The sequence below is a fragment of the Crotalus tigris genome, unplaced genomic scaffold (genome assembly GCF_016545835.1).
Source record: "Crotalus tigris isolate CLP2741 ecotype Arizona unplaced genomic scaffold, ASM1654583v1 scf7180000020523.1239640, whole genome shotgun sequence".
NCBI lineage: Eukaryota > Metazoa > Chordata > Lepidosauria > Squamata > Viperidae > Crotalus > Crotalus tigris.
Genome location: NW_024098059.1, coordinates 30,604 through 51,744, shown reverse-complemented (window position 1 = coordinate 51,744; position 21,141 = coordinate 30,604). Strand labels below are relative to the sequence as shown.

Genomic DNA, 21,141 nt, shown 5'->3' with positions numbered 1-21,141 from the left:
CAAATTGCTTGTATATTCGCTTACCTAAGGTAAACTAAGCCAAGCGGTATACACTACACCAGGGGTAGGCAACCTCGGCTCTTTTATGACTCATGGACTTCAACTCCCAGAATTCCTGAGTCAGCTATGCTGACTCAGGAATTCTGGGAGTTGAAGTCCAGAGTCATAAAAGAGCCGGGGGTTGCCTACCCCTGAACTATACTTTGCCCAAATTCGGCCTTTCCCTTTACGACCCCGAAGAGTTCCATTTTCGAACGGAGAGGAGGAGTTTCGTGCCTTCAGCCAATAGCAACTCCCTCGTGAGTATTCAAAAGGAGGAGAAGTCGCATCTCTCCCGGTTATTTGGCGTGGAGCGTCGCAGAACAGTATCTGTAGGGACAGCTCTGAGACTGAGGCGCTGGGACCGAGCTTAGAATGGCCGGAGGAGGAACCCGGCACTCAGTGGCGTCGTCCGCGGTTGTCCAACGGTTGCGAGATCTGATCGAGGTCCAAGAGGTTTCACTGGACAAACTGAGACGAGAGGTTGGGCGAGAGTTGGGGGGGGGGCGCGCAATGCGGAGAGCTACTCTTCGTGTTTTACAATACAATACAATACAAACTTTATTGTCACTTTAAATGTACATTAATCAGCGTACATTAAAACGAAATTTCGTTGCATACAGCTCTCAAAAGGGTCACCACCTCCAATGTACACTACATAAATATGACAAAAAATTGTATATACCAACGTATGCTCAATAGTAGTAACTGAGAGGGACCTCGGAGTCCTAGTGGACAATCACCTAAATCAGTGATTCTCAACCTTTCTAATGCCGTGACCCCATAATACAGTTCCCCATGTTGTGGTGACCCCCAAGTGGGTGTGGCCACCAATAAGAGGGAGTAGGACAGCTAGGGAAAAAGGAAAAAAATGGCGGACAGCATGGTTTGGTGACCCCCGTGAAATGGTCATTCGACCCCAAATGGGGTTCCGACCCACAGGTTGAGAACCACTGACCTAAATGATTGTCAGCAGTGTGCTGCAGCTGCCAAAAAGGCCAACACAGTGCTAGGCTGCATTAACAGAGGGGTAGAATCAAGATCACGTGAAGTTTTAATACCACTTGATAAGGCCACACTTGGAATACTGCATCCAGTTTTGGTCACCACGATATAAAAAAGATGTTGAGACTCCAGAAAGAGTACAGAGAAGAGCAACAAAGATGATTAGGGGACTGGACACTAAAGCATATAAGGAACGGCTGCTGGAATTCGGTATGTCTAGTTTAACGAAGAGAAGGAGAGGGGGGACATGATAGCAGTGTTCCAATATCTCGGGCTGCCACAAAGAGGAGGGTGTCAAGCTGTTTTCCAGGGAGCCTGAAGGCAAGAAAAGAAGCAATGGGTGGAAACTAAGCAAGGAGAGAAGCAACCTAGAACTAAGGAGAAACTTCCTGACAGAACAATTAACCAGTGGAACAACCTGCCTCCAGAAACGGTGAATGCTCCAACACTGGAGGTTTTTAAGAAGAGACTGGACAGCCATTTGTCTGAAATAGTATAAGGTTTCCTGCCTGAGTAGGGGGTTGGACTAGATGACCTCCAAGGTCCCTTCCAACTTTACTATTATTATATGCTCTGTGACACAGAGAAACAACAGAGTCTCGTTCAGATGTACACGTGTATATGTGAGAAAAACGAATCTTGTGAGTTTACCAGACAGACAGCATAGGGAACAAGGCTATTACAGAATCTGGTAGTCCTGCTGGAACTACTTAGAAACCTCCTCCCAGAGGGGAGCAACAGAAAATGTAAAGTGGGCGGGTGGGGTCTCTAACAATGCTTCAAGCATTGTGTTGGGCAGCTTCCGTCAATCTCTCGCGTTTCCAGATGTGTTGGACTGTGAGAAAGCTGAATTCAGAAGTTTGGAGCTTTTAGTCCCTGCATATTTGAAAATATCGGCCAAGCAGCAGCCTGGAAGTCGCTTGGGTCTGGCCAGGAAAGGAGCAGGAAGCCCTGTAACTACCTGACACAGTAGCACTATACACAGATGTTGATTTGTTTTTGCTGAGAGGAGAGCATCATCTCAAACTTTCCCACTGCTTCAGTCAATTGGCTGCATTGGTTGTGCTTGTCAGTGATGTCGGGTGAGAGCGGGATGGGGATAGTGCATCCATCCTTGGCCTCCTTGACCTCTTGCCACTACTAACCATGATATCCTTTTAGACCAGCTGCAGGATTTGAGACAGGGCAGTGCAATATTGCACTGGTTCAGTTTCTGTGGCTGGTTCCATTCAGTGTTGATAAACAATAAGAGGTCCAACCCATGGCATTCCTTTGTGGGATGCCACAGGGCTCGATTCTCTTATCATTCCTTTTTGACATTTACATGAAACCGCTGGCTGACCATGGGATGAGATATCATCAAAGCATCTCCCCCCCTAGTGACCCAAGTGATGCTGTAGCTGCCCTCTTGTGATGCCTGGGGGCTGTAGGGGCTCTGAATTGTGAGGCCCTGTCCTCAGTCACTCTTGCCCTGGTCATTTTCCATTTGGATTATTGCAACGTGCTTTATATGAGGTGACCCTTGAAGAATATCTGGAAGCTACAGTTGGTCCACAATGCAGCAGTGTGGACAGTTTTGGAGGCCACTAGGGTGGCACATGCTATACCGCTGTTACGCAAACTGCACTGACTGCGGATCTGCTTCCAAGTTCAATTCAAGGTGCTGGTCATTATCCTTAAAGTCCTCTGTGGCATGGGTCCGGAATATCTGAGGATCTGCCTTGCTCCAATGGGATTTGCCCTCCCCGCTCATGCTGGCAGAAGAGGCCAATTGCAAACCCCATCAGCCAAGGAATTGCAGCTAATGGGATCCAGGAGAAAAGCCTTTTCTTTCATGGCCGCTGCCCTTTGGAACATCTTGCGGTGGGAGGTGAGATCCACTCCACTTTCCTAGCCTTCAGAAAAAAGCCTTAAAACTTAGCACGGGGCCCTGAAAGAGAAGCTGTTGGCTGAGGTGGTTGATGCAGTAACAGAGAAGGCACCACCACTTCTCCACTCCAAACCTGTAATTATTTTACAGGTGGCCCTCAAGTCACCACAGCTCACTGAGTGACCGTTTGAAGTTACAACAACATTGAAAAAAGTGACTTATAACCATTTTTCACACTAATGACTGTTGCAGCATTCCCATGGTCATGTGATTTACATTCGAATGCTTGACAACTAGTTCATATTTATGACGGTTGCAGTGTCCCGGAGTAATGAAATCATCTTTTGTGACCTTCTGTCAAGCAAAGTCAATGGGGAAGCCAGATTCATTTAACAACTGTGTTACTAATTTAACAACTGCAGTGATTCACTTAACAAATGTGGCAAGAAAAGTCGTAAAATGGGGCAAAAGTCACTTAACAAATTTCTCACTTAGAAATTTCTCACATAAATTCTGGGCTCAATTGTAGTTGTAATTCGAGCTTTACCTGTAGCTTGTTTTAATCTTTTGTCATTTTAAACTGTTTTTATAATGATTTTTATGTTCATATGTTTTATTATTTTGTAAGCCACTCAGAGATGCCTTGAATTGTGAGCTGTGTACCATATAAATTTAATAAATGATAATAATCGTGAGGAATGCCAAAATGAACAAATGCCCAGACCAGGGGTCTTCAAACTTGGCCCTTTTATATGACTTGTGGCTGGCTGAGGAATTCTGGGAGTTGAAATCCACAAATCATAAAAGGGCCAGGTTTGAAGATGCCTGGCCAGACGTATCTTAAAACATTACAGTATATCTTGTGAGCACAGGATCTTCTCTATTTATATCTAACTTGTCCTTTTGTTTGATGAAATCTGCATGATATTTTCTCTTGATCATGACCCTAGTCCTTTAGAACTGGCTTAGGTTGCCCTTAGCTGAACTGTTTCAGGGTTAAAGTAGCATTGGAAAATCTGCTAGAATTTTTTTTCTCCACTTCTTGCCTTGGAGAGCACCAGGTGTGATCACAGTGACTCGAAACAGATAGCGTAGTGGTTGACAATAGGGACAACAAATTTAATGCTGATTTCCTTTTCTGGAAACTCAAGCCTGGGTGTAGACCAGGGGTAGGCAACCTCGGCTCTTTTATGACTCATGGATTTCAACTCCCAGAATTCCTGAGTTAGCTATGCTAGTCCATGAGTTATAAAAGAGTCGAAGTTGCCTACCCCTGGTGTAGACCATTTCAGCAGGAAATATTTTTAATGCTAGCTATTAGGGAAGAACTGGAAAATCCAATGGGTAGGCAATAGAATTAAGTCTTCCAAAAGGGGTCCTAAATATAGAGTATTTCACTGTGCATTTTGTTAAAAGAGTCCAGTATATTATTATTATAATATAATAATAATAATGTAATACCATAAAACATCCATATCTGCCTATCCCAGGTCCTGGGTAAGGACTCGATAGGTAGACAAAATGCCAAATCCAGTCTGAACATCTGGCTGACTGTGCGATGATCCATAATAATAATAATAATCAAACATCCACATGTGCCTATCCCAGGTCCTGGGTAAGAACTCGATAGGTGGACAAAAATGCCAAATCCAGTCTGAACATCTGGCTGACTGTGCGATGATCCATAATAATAATAATTAAAAAAAAAGTTGGAAGGGACCTTGGAGGTCATCAAGTTGAACCCCTTGCTCAGGCACGAAACCCTACACCATTTCAGACAAATGGCTGTTCAGTCTCTTCTTAAAAACTTCCAGTGTTGGAGCATTTACCGCTTCTGGAGGCAGGTTGTTCCATTGGTTAATTGTATTAACTGTCAGGAAGTTTCTCCTTAGTTCTAGGCTGCTTCTCTCCTTGATTAGTTTCCATCCTTTTGCTTCTTGTCCTGCCTTCAGGCGCCTTGGAAAATAGCTTGACTCCCTCTTCTTTGTGGTAGCCCCTGAGATATTGGAACACTGCTATCATGTCCCCCCTCGTCCTTCTCTTCATTAGACTAGACATATGCAATTCCAGTAACTGTTCCTTATATGTTTTAGCCTCCAGTCCCCTAAGCATCTTTGTTGTCGATTACAAGTCACAATCAATAATAGAAGAGTTGCATTCAGAGGCTGTGACCTATCCTTCAACTTGTTGCCAAAGATGATTGATGACTGTGAATTCTGTCTCACACATAAGGGATGACAGAATGGGAAAAGGCCAGAGTATGATAGCCATTGCTAGAAACAGACCTCTGGAAACAGTAATCATTTCAGCATGTTTTGTCATTCTTACAACCTCGCAATAGCCTATAGGACACATTTAGACTCTATTCCAGATACCTAAGATGAACTGGTCACTCAGACAAATTGCAGATATTTTGTGTGTGTGTGTGTGTGTGTGTGTGCGTGCTAATGAAAATAAAATTAAAAAAGGATAATGCAGCTTCCTTTGCACATACTATCAGAGTTAAAAGGCCATGAGGACAACTGAAAGAAACATCCCAAGTCATGCACTTCCAACCGGACGGTTAATTCCCTGGAGTAACAGATTCCTAAGCAGCCATGTTGTTCTAACATAGCTGTAGTAATTTAAAATAGATAACAATTTTTGAAATAGATTGATTTTATATTTCGATGGGCTTAAGTATACTCGGCTCAAGACATCTAACTGCATAAAGTTGAGAGCTGATCTAATTATAAGATTCTTGCATACAAATAATTATTTACAAGATGTAACTTTTTTATAGATAAACATACAGAAAGAGAACTCAGTAAATAAGGAGGAATATGATGCGGTTGTGAAGAAACTAGAGGTGCGTAAGCTTTCAGTTACTAACCTGTGATCTTTCTTTTCTTGTGTAAAAACAAGGCAGAGATAAGAAAAAATTCTCTGATTCTGAAAGAGCTGTATCCTAGATGTCAGGTAAACTTTACATGTATTGTTACTGTTTCGGATGGTAAGAATTACACTGTAAGATTATAATGGTTTCAGAGTTACCTGAGTACTTGAAAGTTGGTGAGAACAAATACGATACATGCTGGTTAACATTTAATCTATACCACCAATTCTTCAATTGCACTTTAATTTGCAGAAAGAAAAGAAAGAACATGCAGAGACAAAGAATACCCTAGCTATAACATCTGAACGCCTGCAGTTTGCCCTAGGAGAGACTGATATTTTCTGCAAACAACTTGAGTGGGAGAAACAAGCATTTGACAAGGCGTAAGCTCGTAACTGAGTGGGGGAAACCCTATGAATGGAATTGGTTTTACAGTTTTATTTTACCCTCTTTAAATGAGTCATTACATACGCGTAGTCTGTCTTTATAGGAGCCAGCCCTTGCCCTTCTCTCACCTGCTGATCTTGCTGGCAGCAGCTACAATCATCTAAATGCTGGAAAAAACAAAATCTGAAGGTATGCAAAGTTAGGGCCACTTCAGTCACGGGATTCAATAAACCTGAGCATAGTTAATTGCATTAAATCCCTAGGCTATTTATTTTTGGAAAAATTACCAGCAGATTTAAAACTTATAATGAAGTTCAGGAATGTGGAATGTTGTTGGCTACTATTGAGGTTAGACTAGACCCCAAACTCTTCAACTCACCAACCCTTTCAGGATGTACCCGATTGTTCATCGACACCCTTCCAAAATATGTATTGTATGAAAATAATTTAATAAATACTATCTTAAATAATATTTCTGTCAATAATAATCACACAGTAATGAATAGTCCCTGTTTATTAAACCAAACCTGTTGACAAACTCTTTCTGGATACAGCCATTGGGCAATGCCCATATTAGGAGTCACATATTAAAAGAATTAACTTATTACAACTATGTGCAACAATACTCAATGCTACAAAGAACTCCATGTGAATTTGAATCGCTACAATGTGACATTGCACATATGAAATACACATTGCACATATATAAAATGAATGGCAGAAGCTTAAAGGGAGTCCAGGGCCAGGAGTACCGAGAGAGGCCCTGCTCATAATAACTCCCACCCTTGTAACTTCCACAGTAGACTACTGTAACATGCTGTACATGGGGCTGCCCCTGAAGACCATTTAGAAACTCCCAACTGGTGCCGAATGGGGTCGTACGAGTAGTAAAAAGTGCCAGATACATGGCACATGTAACACCATTCCTGCATGAGCTGCACTCATTACTGGTGTGTTTCCAGGTGCAATTCATGGGGCTGGTGTTACTTTTAAATCCTTACGTGGCTTGGGACCAAAGTACCTGAGGGATTCCCTTTTTTCAAGCATATCCATCCAACCAGGTCAGACAGAATAGGCATGCGGTAGATCCTGTCAGCCAAAGAAAATGAGCTTTTTCCCCACAGTGGCCCCTGCTCTATGGAACATCCTCTCTTCAGATATTAGAACAGGGGTCTTCAAACATGGCCCTTTTATGACTTGTGGACTTCAGCTTCCAGAATTTCTCAGCCAGGCATGCTGGCTGAGGAATTCTGGGAGTTGAAGTCCACAAGTCATAAAAGGGCCAAGTTTGAAGACCCCTGGATTAGAACAACCTCAACCCTGTTAGCCTTTCATAAGGCTCAAAATCCTGGCTATGTTCCTGAGGCTGAGGTGCTGCTGGATGTGTCAAGGGCTCTGCTTCCTGCTATACTGCTAAGGAGCCAAGCATCTTGCTCCTATGTATGTTTAATTTGTATGTTTTGAATGGTTTTTATTGGTTTTACCATTTTATTGTTTTAAAATGTTTTTAATATTTTTAAGGTAATATATATTTTTTCAGTTGTAAGCCACCCGCATCATTGACTGAAATGGGCAGCCATAGCAATTGAACAAACAAATATTGGGTCAGTCCCAGGATGACCCACTTAAACAACCAGCATGACTTAAGACAGTGGTTCTCAATCTGTGGGTTGGGACCCCATTTGGGGTCAAACGACCATTTCACGGGGGTCGCCAAACAACGCAGTCCGCCATTTTTTCCCCCTTTTCCTTACCTGTGCTACTCCCTTTTATTCTATTGGCTTTTGAAAGCCAATAGAATAGAGTCTAATTCTATTGGCTTTCAAAAGCCAATAGTCCTCGACTTACGACCGGTTGAGTTGTCCTCGACTTACGACCAGTTGGAGGTCGTGACATTAAAAAGGTTGAGAACCACTGACTTAAGACCATGATTCCAGGGCTCGATTAGGACTGTAAGTTGAGGATTAACTGTAACTCACATTGCTCTGCAGGTCAGACAATTCGATAGTTTCAGACATGAAACTGGTAAATTCTAAGTGGTATATGTTACAATTCATGTGACCCAAAATATGAATGCTTGGAGTCCCTATTTCTACTGTAGTTAATAATGCTAGTCAGTGCATCAAATATGTAAATAAAACTGATTCATTGTTACTTGTCTTGTAGACTTTCTCAAATAAAGAGTAAACTTCTAAAACAGTCACTTCAGAAAGACAAACTTATAAGCAAATGTACAGGTAAGTTCAACAGAAATTTGAAAGGTTTGAAGGGCACATTGATCTTTTTTTTTTTTTAGAAAAACACTTCTAAATGCAAGCTTTCAAAAAACATCTATATTGCAATATGATCGGTCTGCTTAATTTTTTTAGGTACACAACTCTTAAAATGTGCTATGTAAGGTCCTGGGATTCTAAGGGCACGTTGAGCGTTAGGAGGTGAAACAGATCTCATTGAAACCCCTAAGTGGATCTTGAGACTTAGGAAGAGGAAAGCTAAATGGCTCCCAACTTCCCTTTATAGAAATTGAAACCCATATTCAGAAGCAGGAAAATATTCTAAGCTGCAAAGAAAATGAAATCAAGGCATTGCACTGCTTCATCAACAAGCAAAACCGAATCTTAGAGTAAGTACCTCAAGCTGAGATTTCCTTCTCTTATTCATTGTTAACTTCAGCAGGAGACAAATAACTTTAAAATACTTTAGCAAATTCAGTGAAATTGTATTTATTTATTTATTTAAAATATTTGTATGGCTGCCCATCTTAGAACATATCCCATTAGTCAAGGGGTAGGCAACCTTGGCTCTTTTATGACTTGTGGACTTCAACTCCCAGAATTCCTGAGCCAGCCATGCTGGCTCAGGAATTCTGGGAGTTGAAGTCCACAAGTCATAAAAGAACCAAGGTTGCCTACCCCTGGGCTAGTGGGATGGGCAGATAGCCACAGAGAGAGGCAGCCTCATAAATAATCTGGCTTTATGCAATGTGGGGCCTTAAAGGTTGAATTGCAGCTGGAAAGAAGCTGGGAGCCAGTGCAGTTCATCTTGCAACAATATGGCAAACAGAGAGATGTCCAATATTGTGTACTTACAAGCTACATTGCCTCAAGTTCCTTGAAGGAAAAGCAGGAAACTAATCTGAATCAAGGCAAAGAAGAGCAAAGAAGTCATTAAAAATGAAGAGGTTTACATAATAATCTTTTTAATAATGAACAGAGAGCAACTGGAGCTGCAGCATGTTAGACCTGTTGTAACTTCTGAGTGGTGTTCAGGGGCAGCCCCATATAGAGCAGATTGTAGTAATCCAACCAGGATGACTGTGAGCAAAGCTTCCCAATCCAGGAATAGGCATAAATGGCTCACAAGATGGTCCAAACAAGATTTCTGCTTTAATCCTGTTCTTCTCAAATAGATAAACACCAAAGAACGGGATAATATTAGATCATTTATTTGACAGGAATCTCAATCAATAACTTACAGTCAAGAAGAGTTCTTCTGATGAACATATCATGACCTTCTCCATTCTTTTGGTGAAAATTTAACGATAGACTCACCCCCATGGCTCTTATGGGACACATCACCTCATGTCTGTCTTCACAAAGATTTCTTTTACAAGCTGTCACATAGCCAGGATATCCTGTGATGAATTTAGTGGCCCCTTCCCACTGACTTGTTAAACATAGTATTCACTGAACAGCTAAAACTACATTACCCATAAGCCATCTCTTAAGTAAACAGTATCTAACCCTTTAAATGCCAAACATTCTAACATAGAGTTCTCATCTAATTGGCTAGTCCAGCACATCCCCCCAACCACAGTTTCTGCCTGCTCCATCTCAGTTCCTATAGGTAGCATGGTTGAATTTTCCTCTTGATATAATCAATTTCCTTTAATTTTAATCGTTATATGTATGTTGTTTGATTTCAGATTGCCCTCTGTTTGTTAGTTCCTTAGTTCTCAATAGGTAAACCAAAGAAAAAGCAGATGTAATATTTAATGGATCATAATATTCCTGCTTCCTTGCTGTATCTGATTTATATCCATTGTTAGTTTCCTAACTAAATTTCCTGCTTTTCATTCGTTTCACTTCATTTCTATCTGCTTTTCTTTTGATAACCTCCAGTTTGTTTTCAGAGGTTCTAGGCCTGTTTTGATATTACATGGTTTTAACAAGTATGCTCTTCCCCTTTCTTTGGTATAGCCATGAGGTGATATTTAATTCAAAATTGCCAAATGTTATGAAGTTATACTTTAAGAAAGTGGCTAAATTAAACACAGTTCATCTGGTTTCCTTAGACGCTGCAATTGAACAAAATCAATAGAAAAGGGTGAGCCTCTTAGCAGTCATATCAAAGCAAGGGCAAATACGATGTATCAAGCCTAGGAGTTGAAGGATTGCTGTAATTCTTTCCTTCCTTCCTTCCTTCCTTCCTTCCTTCCTTCCTTCCTTCCTTCTTTCCTTCCTCCCTCCCTCCCTTCCTTCCTTCCTTCCCTCCCTCCCTCCCTCCTTCCTTCCTTTCCCAATAATGTATGATTATTATGACATCTAAACCAGCTCCATTACTGGCAAAGCACCTATATATTGTTTCTTTGAAGTAGAAGTAGTAATTAATATTTTCAACTATATGTATATTGGGCAGGACTTTGTATGGGTATATTCATCCATTTATTTCTTTGACTTATTCAACACATCATATTCAGTCTGGATACCGATCTGATCTGACACCAACAGAGGTAGTAGGGGCTCTTGCCATATTGTTAATGGTTGTGTATTATTCTTGTTGTTTTGCAGGAAACAAGCATCTGAATACAAGATACAGATGCAACAAGAAAGTTACATAGCAAATGTGCTTAGAAAAAGGCCCAAGGGAAAAAAAAAGTAACTATAGGAGCATTTCCTTAAATTACTAGTTTAGGACTGCTTTTCCCAGGTTTTCTCACTGAAAAATTCACAAAATATCAACATTTCATTTCTCATTCTTTTTATTGGGCCAAAATTGGATATCCTTCATTTATGCATTTGTCTAAAACAGTGGGAATACAACACAGCTATTGTGAAATGACCTGCTATTGTTTGAATGTTCTGTTTTGATTCCTATCAAGGAACATAATTAATGGTGGGAAGGGCAATAAACCAATAAGACTATCCTATCCCAATTCGTTATGTTGTGTGAAATATATGAATAATTAAATTAGAAGTGTTGCACTAAAAATGAGCTTCATTACCTCTGGAAAAGACTTGAAAAATTCTGCAGATTTGAAAAGTTCTATAGATGAGGAAGAATCAGCTAGGCAAATATTAAGAGCTAATTATGAGAAGGTAATTTAAGTATAATAGTTCACAGATTATCACAAATACTTTCTAATTTTCTCCATGTTGGAAAAGAGGTTCTTGTGATTAAGGTAATCAGCCATGTCCAGATTACATCTCCTGGAGATATGCCCTATTCTGGAGACACCATACATTGGAAAAGTAATATATTTTGGCTTAAGCTACTTCATTTACCAAACCTTATAATGTATGTTATAGATACCTAACGGAGAGAACAGAAAGTGAAACCTGCTCCAAACAGAAATGGTCAATTTCAGTTTAGTCTCCGCTGGCTCTTTTCCCAGTAAATGTCCACCACCTGGCATTTATTCCAAATATGATCCCCATAAATTGGTCCTTCCAGCTTATTTAGACCTTACATCCCTGATTTATATGAATAGCTGAGTTGTTATGGGAGTTGAGAACAATTCTGCGTAACATTTTGGATTCTGGTTTTTGGCAATGCAGCTTCAAAACCTCAGTTGGTATATTGTGTTTACCTTAAATTGTGGTGAGATTTACACACACACACACACACACACGTCCTTAATAACTAAAAATACGAATCCCAGGCATATCTGTACAATGATAAAAATCCTTGAATTCTGGGAAGGATATAAACCAGCTGTTTATTGTTAAAAAGGTAAAACAATAAAAACAACTATTTACAGTACTAAAAACAACCTAAGCTTTCGTTGATCCACTGCCAGCGTCATCAGAGTGAGAGTCGGGGGTGGGGAGGTTTCCTTATAAACCTTGCTAACTCAGTTTCTTGCCCATTGACCTGGTGATAGGGCCATCCGTCCTAATTGATTGTAACTGCCTTAATTGTCTCACCTCCCCTCATTTGCATTCCAGCTTCACAGGGGGAGGAAAAGGCTGAGGAGTTGGAATGCAAACGAGGGGAGGCGGGACAATTAAGGCAGTTACGATGAATTAGGACGGATGGCCCTATCACCAGGTCAATGGGCAAGAAACTGAGTTAGCAAGGTTTATAAGGAAACCTCCCCATCTCCGACTCTCACTCTAATGACGCTGGCAGTGGACCAGCAAAAGCTTAGATTGTTTTTAGTATTGTAAATAGTTGTTTTTATTGTTTTACCTTTTTAACAATAAACAGCTGGCTTATATCCTTCCCAGAGATTGAGGATTTTTATCGTGTGTGTGTGTGTGTGTGTGTGTGTGTTTGTATATGTATGTATATATGTGGGTGTGGGTGTGGGTGTGTATCCCCAAGACTTTAAATTTAGCTCCGTTAGTGAACTGATCTGACCCAGAGTATCAGTAGCATGATCTTGGCATGGCTGTACAGTAGTGGATTAGCACCTGCTGCTGTTCCTTTGCTGTCCCTTTTTGAAAAAGAAAAATTACCTACTTTGCTATAGTTTTCACTAAGTGCAGCCTGTTGTGTCACATTCCACGTGTTGGAAATTCATATACACATAGATATGTTTACCTGCTGGTTGGTTTGAAGAGAAAGAAAAAAAATAAGATCTCCTATTTTTGTGGATATTGAATGTAAGAGGGATATTTTATATAAGGCTTGAAAGCCATCTTTTAGCTCAAGCTGAAATCTTTCTGGTCCCCTTTTTAGGAACAAACAGATTGGATCTCTCCACTGTGAATTAGCCATTTCAATCAGTGTCAGGTAAACTTCAGTAAATTATCTTGGCTACATTTCAGTCCTGAAGTGATGTTTGGGAAATTGGATCAACAAAGCCACATGACATTTAGATGCTGAAACATTTACAAGAACTCACATTGTACTAGTAGTCCGAGTAGTTTCAGTGGTAATATTAAACATCTTAATTTAGCAACCACTTATCAATAGAAGTTTCGTTCTGGTACAGTTTGGAAGAAACATTCATCTTTGCCATGAGAAACATCTTCGGTACTTGTAAATGAAAAATTAATCAGTCACAGTGACAAAGCGTAACATGAGAAATTAAATAGAAGATAACATGGAAAGTATGTAGGAATGCTTGAAATTTCCTCAGTCCAGGCGAATAAAATTTAGCCTAAGTAATCCAAAGGGATTTTTTTAAAGCTATTTTATGAGCGTTCAAAATAGGATTAATATTCTATGCACTGTTTCCATTATTTAAAAAAGGCGAAGACTCCAGCTTGACTCTGTGTTTATATGGAATGTCCATCTAGTTTTAGCCAGAAAGAAATGGCTTGCCCCTGCCTTCCAATATGTATTTGTTCTTCTCAGTTTGAGTGAACTGGGTGAATTTCCTTCAATGCTTGGCTAAAGAAAGTTTTAAGTACAACTTTAAGAACTTAAAAACAATTTTTAATAAACAACAAAGGGGAGATTAACATTTTACTTTTTGAAAGTTATAAATGGACTAAGAGTCCAGGTAAATCTGAAAGATGATTTTGAAATGAATTATAAAAAATTCTTCCCAGAGCAAAATATTTCTCTTTTGAATTTTAAAAAAGGCAGATTTTAAAAATTGGACACTAGAGGGAAGTAAAGATTACAATTAAAGGAGAACACATAAACTTAAAATTGCAGAATTAAGCAAAATATTCTAACACTAGACATATTAAAGGATATTTTTAAAAAATTGATTCAGAAATGAATTAATATTATCAATAGAGACATCTATATCTATGGAGAAACTGTCTAAAAATGTTATAGAAGAGGAACAAGTTTTACTTGACAAGATCAAGACTGAGTTGAAAGGGATTAATAAATGACAGGCTACAAGAGTGATATGGAAAAAGATGCTACACCAGACATACAAAAGAAAGCAGCTGATGTTTTAATAATTAAAAATATACAAACAATAAACCATGAGAGTCACTGGATAATTTTCCCATGTTGGATTTACAAAAGATGTTTGTTAAAATTTTGAAGAATTTTGTGAGAAGAGACAAAGAAAAAATGAAAAGAAATCAGATTCTATGAATCAAAGGTGCTTTTTCCCCCAAAAGGCAACTGGACTGTTTTTTCCATGAGGAAAAAGAAGAAAACATTTTGTATTTCATCCAAGATACTTCATCAGTTCTGATGAGAAGTTCTGATGAGCTTCTTGGATGAGAAACAAAATGTTTTTTTTCTTCCTTCTCAAGAAAAAAACAGTCCACTTGCCTTTTGAAGAAGAAAAAAAACACTTTTGAGACAACTATGACCTGGATGACTGAGAATCTCCACAGACAAATTCTATGACATTTGAATGGACTAAGGATTAAGATTATTAGAAACATAATGAATAAATATGAAGTTGCTTTATGTGATCAAGGTTAAACTAGATACATAATTATTTCTGCTAATCTTCAATAGACATCTGCTGATACCAGGATTGAAATAACAATGCTTTATGGATTTGTTTATAGATCAGAAATGGCATATGGGAAGAAGAGATTATTTGTAGTATTTTAAGAGGAAGTGGTTGGTTACTAAATATACTTGTGACAAATAAATGACTGATTTATATATTTCTTTTATTTTTATTTATTTTTTTCTGCACCTTCTATTCTTTATTTTTCTATCTTTTTAGTATGTTTTTACTGTTGTAAAAACAGTAAAAGGTAGGACATAAAACATCCTTTCTTTGAATGAGATAAATTTTCCTTTTTGCCATATACGACAAGTCAAATACAGTATAACGAAGAGCTCTGTTTAGCAAATTGGATATTTGCACTCTCAGAGCCTTTGTAGACCAAAGGAGCACAGCTTGTATGGCTTCTTCCTGCCCCACCCCATACTAGTTGAATCCAATCCTCCAAGTGACAACTGTCAGGTTGAACTTGCTCTCTCAGCTGTCACAGTAGGAACTTTTCCAAGTGCTGTACATAGGTAAGTGGCAATTTGTTACTATTCCTATTGTTTTGCCTGACATGAAAACCGCATGGCATCCAGGGATGAGAGTTGTTGGTAATGACCTATGATTTTCCCAGTTCAAACAATAAATCAGCTTAAATATCCACCATTGGGCTCTGAGAAAATAATAGAAGTTCAAAAACACAATAAAGGAGCAAATAGCCACAGCAAGCTATCCCCATTCTTTCTGTAACCAACCGTGCCAGATTTCTTTCCTTGTTCCACTGACTTGATCTGAAATTATAAAATATGATTAATTAAAGAAAAGAATAGCGACAGAAAACTCCTCTCTCCATATGGAGTGCGGTTCATCTGTAGTGTTGCGGTACTCCTAAGTAGGTGATAAAACCTTTATAAGAGGGTCCTTGTGAAAAAAAGGCAGGACTTTGATGACAAGAGGTAATGCAGGTTTCTAATCTCTTGGCCTTTTGGAAATATCTGAAGACCTGGCTCTGCAGATTTGCTTGAGGCTTACAGAAGGCACACAACCTTGGGATTGGTTAGGGCCTTGAAAGGCCCTCCCCTTCTGCGTCTTTAATGTTAATTATAGTATTGTACTGTGTTTCCCCAAAAGTAAAGCCTACACAAAAAATAAGCCCTACCTTGATTTTTGGGGGTAGGCCTAATATAAGCCCTACCCCCAAAATAAGCCCTAGTTTTGGGGCGAGGCACACACCTAAAAATCAAACTACTTACCTTCCAGCCAGGCCTCTCCTTGCTGGCCCACTTCTTCTGAGGCCTCTTCTGCAGCCAGGGCATTTCTCAGCCACAGGGCTTTTCAGAAGGCCTGTGGAACTGAGCGACGGATTCAATCCATAGCTCAGTTCTGCAAGACCTCAGCAGCTGAGCACCAAGCTATGGATTGAATCCATAGCTCGGTACGTGGTTGCTTAGGCCTTCTGGAAAGGCTTGACTGCAAAATGCCGGCCTGAATGCAGCTGCAGAACTTCGGCCCCAGAAGAAGTGGACTGGCTATTTGGGGCTGTCGGTGCCAGAGGTGAGGTAAGGCCTACCCCAAAAATAAGACCTGGTACCTCTTTTGGAGGCAAAATAAGACCCGGTCTTATTTTCGGGGAAACACAGTATTTCTGTTTTTAACTGCCTCCTACTGGAATATAGTTTTTTTTTTAATACTAGCGTTAATTGCAATATTCTATTTCTGTTTTATCTGCCTCCTTTTGAAACATAGTATTTATATGGTTTTTATGTTTTTAATTGTGCACTACCCAGAGTTGCTCTGTGACATTTACATGAAATAAATAAATAAATAAGGTGGCATGTTCTGCTTGTGACCAGATAATTGTTCAACTAGCACTGAAAAGAGCTTGATGATCATTGTTGGCTCAAGCCACTCTGTAATAATGAGGGCCAGAGGGGAGAGGAAACAAATAATGTTTATAAGCTTATTCAACAAAGCTGACAAAAGTTAATGATAATGTTCTAAGAAAATCAGGGAGTGAAAAAGAACATCACTTCCTTCCCTTCATAACTACATTTCTAGCCTCCGTCCAACTTGCTTGCCTTGACACATATTTCTTCTGCAAGTGGGTGTTTATGGACACTTGCTTGGTATTGCATGCATCCTTCCTGCTATGCTGCTATGGGGGGGGGGGCAAGACTGATCTTAGAAACTATTAACAAATACACCAAGAGACACATCAAAGGTTTTCTACTAGTTGGCTGTGCTGAGCAAAGGTGGCATCCCAGCAGCATTTGAATCAAGGGCTTTTCCCCAAAAGCAGCAATCACAATGGCACATTTCTAAGATGGACTCAATTAACAATAGCTAGGAAGAGTGCATTAGGGGGTGGGGAGATTAGCAAGCAGTTTTCCAGTAGAAAAACAAAGGCCTAACAGGCTGAATGGATTTGTGGGAACATAAATTTCATGCCTCTTGAAGCAATCTGATCTTCTGGCAGCAGCTCTTCAAACTTTCAGACAGACATTTTTTTCAATCCTATCTGGAGACACCAGAAAGTGAGTGGGGTCTTCTCTATGCAAAGCATTTGGCCTGCTATGAAATGGAACGGAGAGGGCAGGAGTGTTCTAGCAGCAAGTGGTCACAGTGTCAACTTTCTGTCCTGACTGGAGACCAGGAATAAGGGCTAAGCGGGAGGGGACGGCTTCCAAAACTACCTTAGTAACAAGTCAGAAGTCCCAATTTGGACATCTCATTAAACACCCTCTGAAAAGAGCTTCTGCTGTCAGGAGAAACCAAATGGGAGAGACTGCGAAGCAGAATACCAGTATACTGCATGCATGTTCTTTGTTCAAACATGGGCCTCGAAAAAAAAATAGAAAAAAAAAGACAACCTGGAGAGTCAAAGTAGTCCAAAGACCCTGGTAGGATACTGGTGGACCAAATGAAGAGACCACTTCATTTTGTGCCTATTTAATTTATGAGCTTGCCAGCTTTGGTTTTTTTTGTTTGCATTATGTAGGCCATTGTGGATGTTAGTATTTTGCTTCTGTGAATGTTTTCCTATGTCACTTCTTTGAAATGAGTATTCTTTGTGCTATGCATGGGAGTCACGTGATTTGGATTTGCGGAGTCTGAATCATTGAGTTGACAGTTTCTGGGCCTCATCAAATTGCTTTTTGTAGTGAATACTGGAGCAGGAGATTCTGTTCAGAAAGAGGGGATCTGAATTCTGCAATTAAAGCCTCAGCTTTTCCTAGTAACTGATCTAGCTCTTTTGCCAAGTTACTTCCCCTTTCGTATTGCTGCTTTATATTTTATCTTGTGATTGACCACTTCCCTAATTTTGTGAATTGGAAAGTCAAGTTTCCCACTATCCCAGTAACAATTTTGTGACAATGCTCACAATGTGCTCTTCTAATTTCTCATGCCCTCCAAAAATTATTGATTTATTTGAAGTCCTTCTAGTTTAGCTTGAAAATTCATCACCAGATAATTGCAATAGCACTTAGACTTATTTACCACTTCGTAATGCTTTACAACCCTCTCTAAACGGTTTACAGAGTCAGCCTATTGCTCCCAGCAATCTAGGTCCTCATTTTACAGACCTCAGAAGGATGGAGGGCTGAGTCAACCTTGAGCCCTGTCAGGATTGAACTCCTGGCTGTGGGCAGCCTGCAATACTGCATTCTAACCACTGCACCACCAGAGTTATTATAATAATATAATTATAATAAGAGTAATGCCACCTGACACCCAGCTACACTCTAGGAAATTTACAATTTTTAAAACATTTGCAAACAAAGTATAAGACAAAAACAGCCACATTCCAACCGTCTACTGTCTGAGTTTAAGATTTAGTCCACCATTAGATTTTTACATTTTTTATCCACCTTTATTATTGACTCAAGATGGCAAACATACCTAATATTCCTTCCTCCTTCAATTTACCCCACAACAACAACCCTGTGAGGAGTTGAAAGAGAAAAGGGAAGACTGGCCCCAAATCACCCAGCCTCCTTTCACGTTTAAGTCGGGACTAGAACTTATAGTTGCCTGGTTTCGAGATCTGCAGCTTAATCACTATATCAAACTGGCTCATGCAGTGATTTTTTTCCCCCCTGCTTTTGCTGAGGAACAAAGGCCTGGTATTTATATGGCTGTTAACAGCAAATCAATGGAAACCCAATTTCCTCCTTTCCTTTTACATTTTTTTTCTCCTCATGGTTCACAGATGGAAGCCCATTTGCCCTAAAGCTCCCTTTCACCAGCACATAATCATGTAAATAACAAAGAATAACCCAAATGTCTTCTAGGTAATCTTGCTAGAAAAAAAATAGGTCTTTTAATGCTTTCCTTTCGATGTGTAACAGGAGAGAGAAGGGACATTTCTTGATTTCACACAGCCCTCAGAAATAAGGCTAAAATCAACATTGGCAGTGTAGATCTGTTGGTGGATTCAAAACTGAGCAGTTGGCTGATTTAAAGAGGAGGAGAAGGGGCTGGAGGTGCATGAAGTAGTTTCTGCAAACCCATTGCCATGCAGAATCACCAGATGGAGAAGACACAGTGGGCAAATTATGCACTGAGTTTCAGGTATAACAGAATAGCAGTTTTGGAAGGGACCTTGGAGGTCTAGTCCAGAGGTCTCGAACCTTTCTGGGCTCGCAGCCCGGAGGGAAGGAGAGCAGCTTCCAAATTGGGGCATGCACGCGCACACACACAAAAACAGAGCCACGTGCACTGGCACAGCACTAGTGGCCCTGTTCACGCATGTGGCAAATGGCCACGCACCCCCTGTGGTGGCTGGCAGCCCCCTTCGTGCATGCGCAAATGGCCCACACACTCACCCGGCGCTAGCGGTCCTGTTCGCGCCCGTGTGCATGCGCAAACAGGGCTGCGGGCACCAGCATGAATGGGGGGGAATGCGTGCTCACGTGTGTGTGCACCATTTCCGCAGCCTGCTGGCCAAGAGCCTGTGGCCCGTTCCCGGGCCACGGCCCATAGGTTGGGGACCCCTGGTCTAGTCCAACCCCTTGTTCAAGCAGGCGACCATATCATTCCCAACAAGTGGCTGTCCTGTCTCTTTTTAAAACCCTCCAGTGATGAAGAACCTACAACTTCTGAAGGCAAGCTGTTCCACTGGTTAATTGTTTTCACTGTTAGAAAGTTTCTCCTTAATTGCAGGTTGCTTCTCTCCTTGATTAGTTTCCATCCATTGTTTCTTCTCTTGCCTTCTGGAACTTTGGAAAATAGGTTAACAGAATACAGGTAGTCCTCAACTTGCAACAGTTCATTTAGTGACTCTTCAAAGTTACAACGGCACTGAAAAAAGTGTCTTATGACCGTTTTTCACAGTTACAACCTTTGCAATCTCTCCATCATCATGTGATCAAAAATCCAGATGCTTGGCAACTGGTTCATATTTATGATGGGTGCAGTGTCCTGGGGTCATGTGATCACCTTTTGCGATCTTCAGATAAGCAAAGTCAAAGGGGAAGCCAGATCCACTTAACAGCCGGGTTAGTAACTTATCAACTGCAGTGATTCACTTAACAACTGAGGTAAGAAAGATCGTAAAATGAGGCAAGACTCACTTAACAAATGTCTCACCTAACAACAGAAATTTGGGGCTCAATCGTGGTCATAAGTTGAGGATTACCTATAACAGAATAACAGAGTTGGAAGGGACCTTGGAAGTCTTTTAATCCAACCCCTGTTCAGGCAGGAAACCTTATACCATTTCAGACAAATGGTTGTCCAATTTCTTATTAAACGCTTGCAGTGTTGGAGCACCCATAATGACTGAGGGCAAGCCATTCCACTGGTTAATTGTTCTCACTGTTAGGAAATTTCTCCTCAGTTCTAGGTTTGTTCTCTCCTTGGTTAGTTTCTACCCATTGCTTCTTGTCTTGCCTTCTGGTGCTTTGGAAAATAAGTTGACTCCCTCTTCTTTATGGCAGCCCCTTAGATATTGGAACACTGCTATCATGTCCCCCCTCGTCCTTCTCTTCACTAGACTAGCCAGGCTATTCATCTTCAGGATGACTTGCTAATAGAGTGGATGATGTACAGCAGAATTCCTGGATTCGGTTACTCACAGCCATAACCTTATTCATGGACATTTCAGATATATAAGGACAGCTGGAAGGGACTTTTTAAATTATCCCGAGACAACATCCTTGCAGATACTTACCCCTTTGTTCTCACTACTATTTTATGCAACTGTATGTATATGAAGTTAACACCATTCAAAAGCTAACATTTCTTTAATGTTTAGTGGATTGCAAGCCTAAGATTCTGGTGGTTCCCGTAATTTTATGTTAACTCATTATATTTATGGGCAACAGATGTTCTGCAAAGCGTTCACTTTTCAGAATAGGTTGCATTTTGAAACCAGCCTTT

At 40.4% G+C, this 21,141-nt stretch overlaps 1 protein-coding gene across 2 annotated transcripts; it reads left to right on the top strand.

Annotated features, from left to right (window-relative positions):
* The first annotated feature begins 334 nt into the window (after positions 1-334).
* SPATA24 (spermatogenesis associated 24) lies at positions 335-11,317 on the top strand. 2 transcript variants are annotated; one of them, XM_039367022.1, is made up of 6 exons: positions 335-495; positions 5,697-5,762; positions 6,042-6,172; positions 8,343-8,413; positions 8,697-8,799; positions 10,967-11,317. In XM_039367022.1, exons 1-6 carry the CDS (start codon positions 415-417, stop codon positions 11,055-11,057), a joined length of 543 nt encoding a protein of 180 aa, XP_039222956.1. In that variant the 5' UTR covers positions 335-414; the 3' UTR covers positions 11,058-11,317. The 2 variants fall into 2 exon arrangements, with proteins under 2 accessions (XP_039222956.1, XP_039222954.1); XM_039367020.1 differs by having other exon boundaries at positions 335-522.
* Positions 11,318-21,141: the final 9,824 nt, after the last annotated feature.

Excerpts from the sequence above, each read along its gene's own strand:
- SPATA24 (XM_039367020.1), top strand. The coding sequence starts at position 415 with ATGGCCGGAGGAGGAACCCGGCACTCAGTGGCGTCGTCCGCGGTTGTC. Across the intron at positions 6,173-8,342 it reads AAACAAGCATTTGACAAGGC|ACTTTCTCAAATAAAGAGTA; the intron begins GTAAGCTCGTAA and ends CTTGTCTTGTAG. Across the intron at positions 8,414-8,696 it reads ACTTATAAGCAAATGTACAG|AAATTGAAACCCATATTCAG; the intron begins GTAAGTTCAACA and ends TTCCCTTTATAG.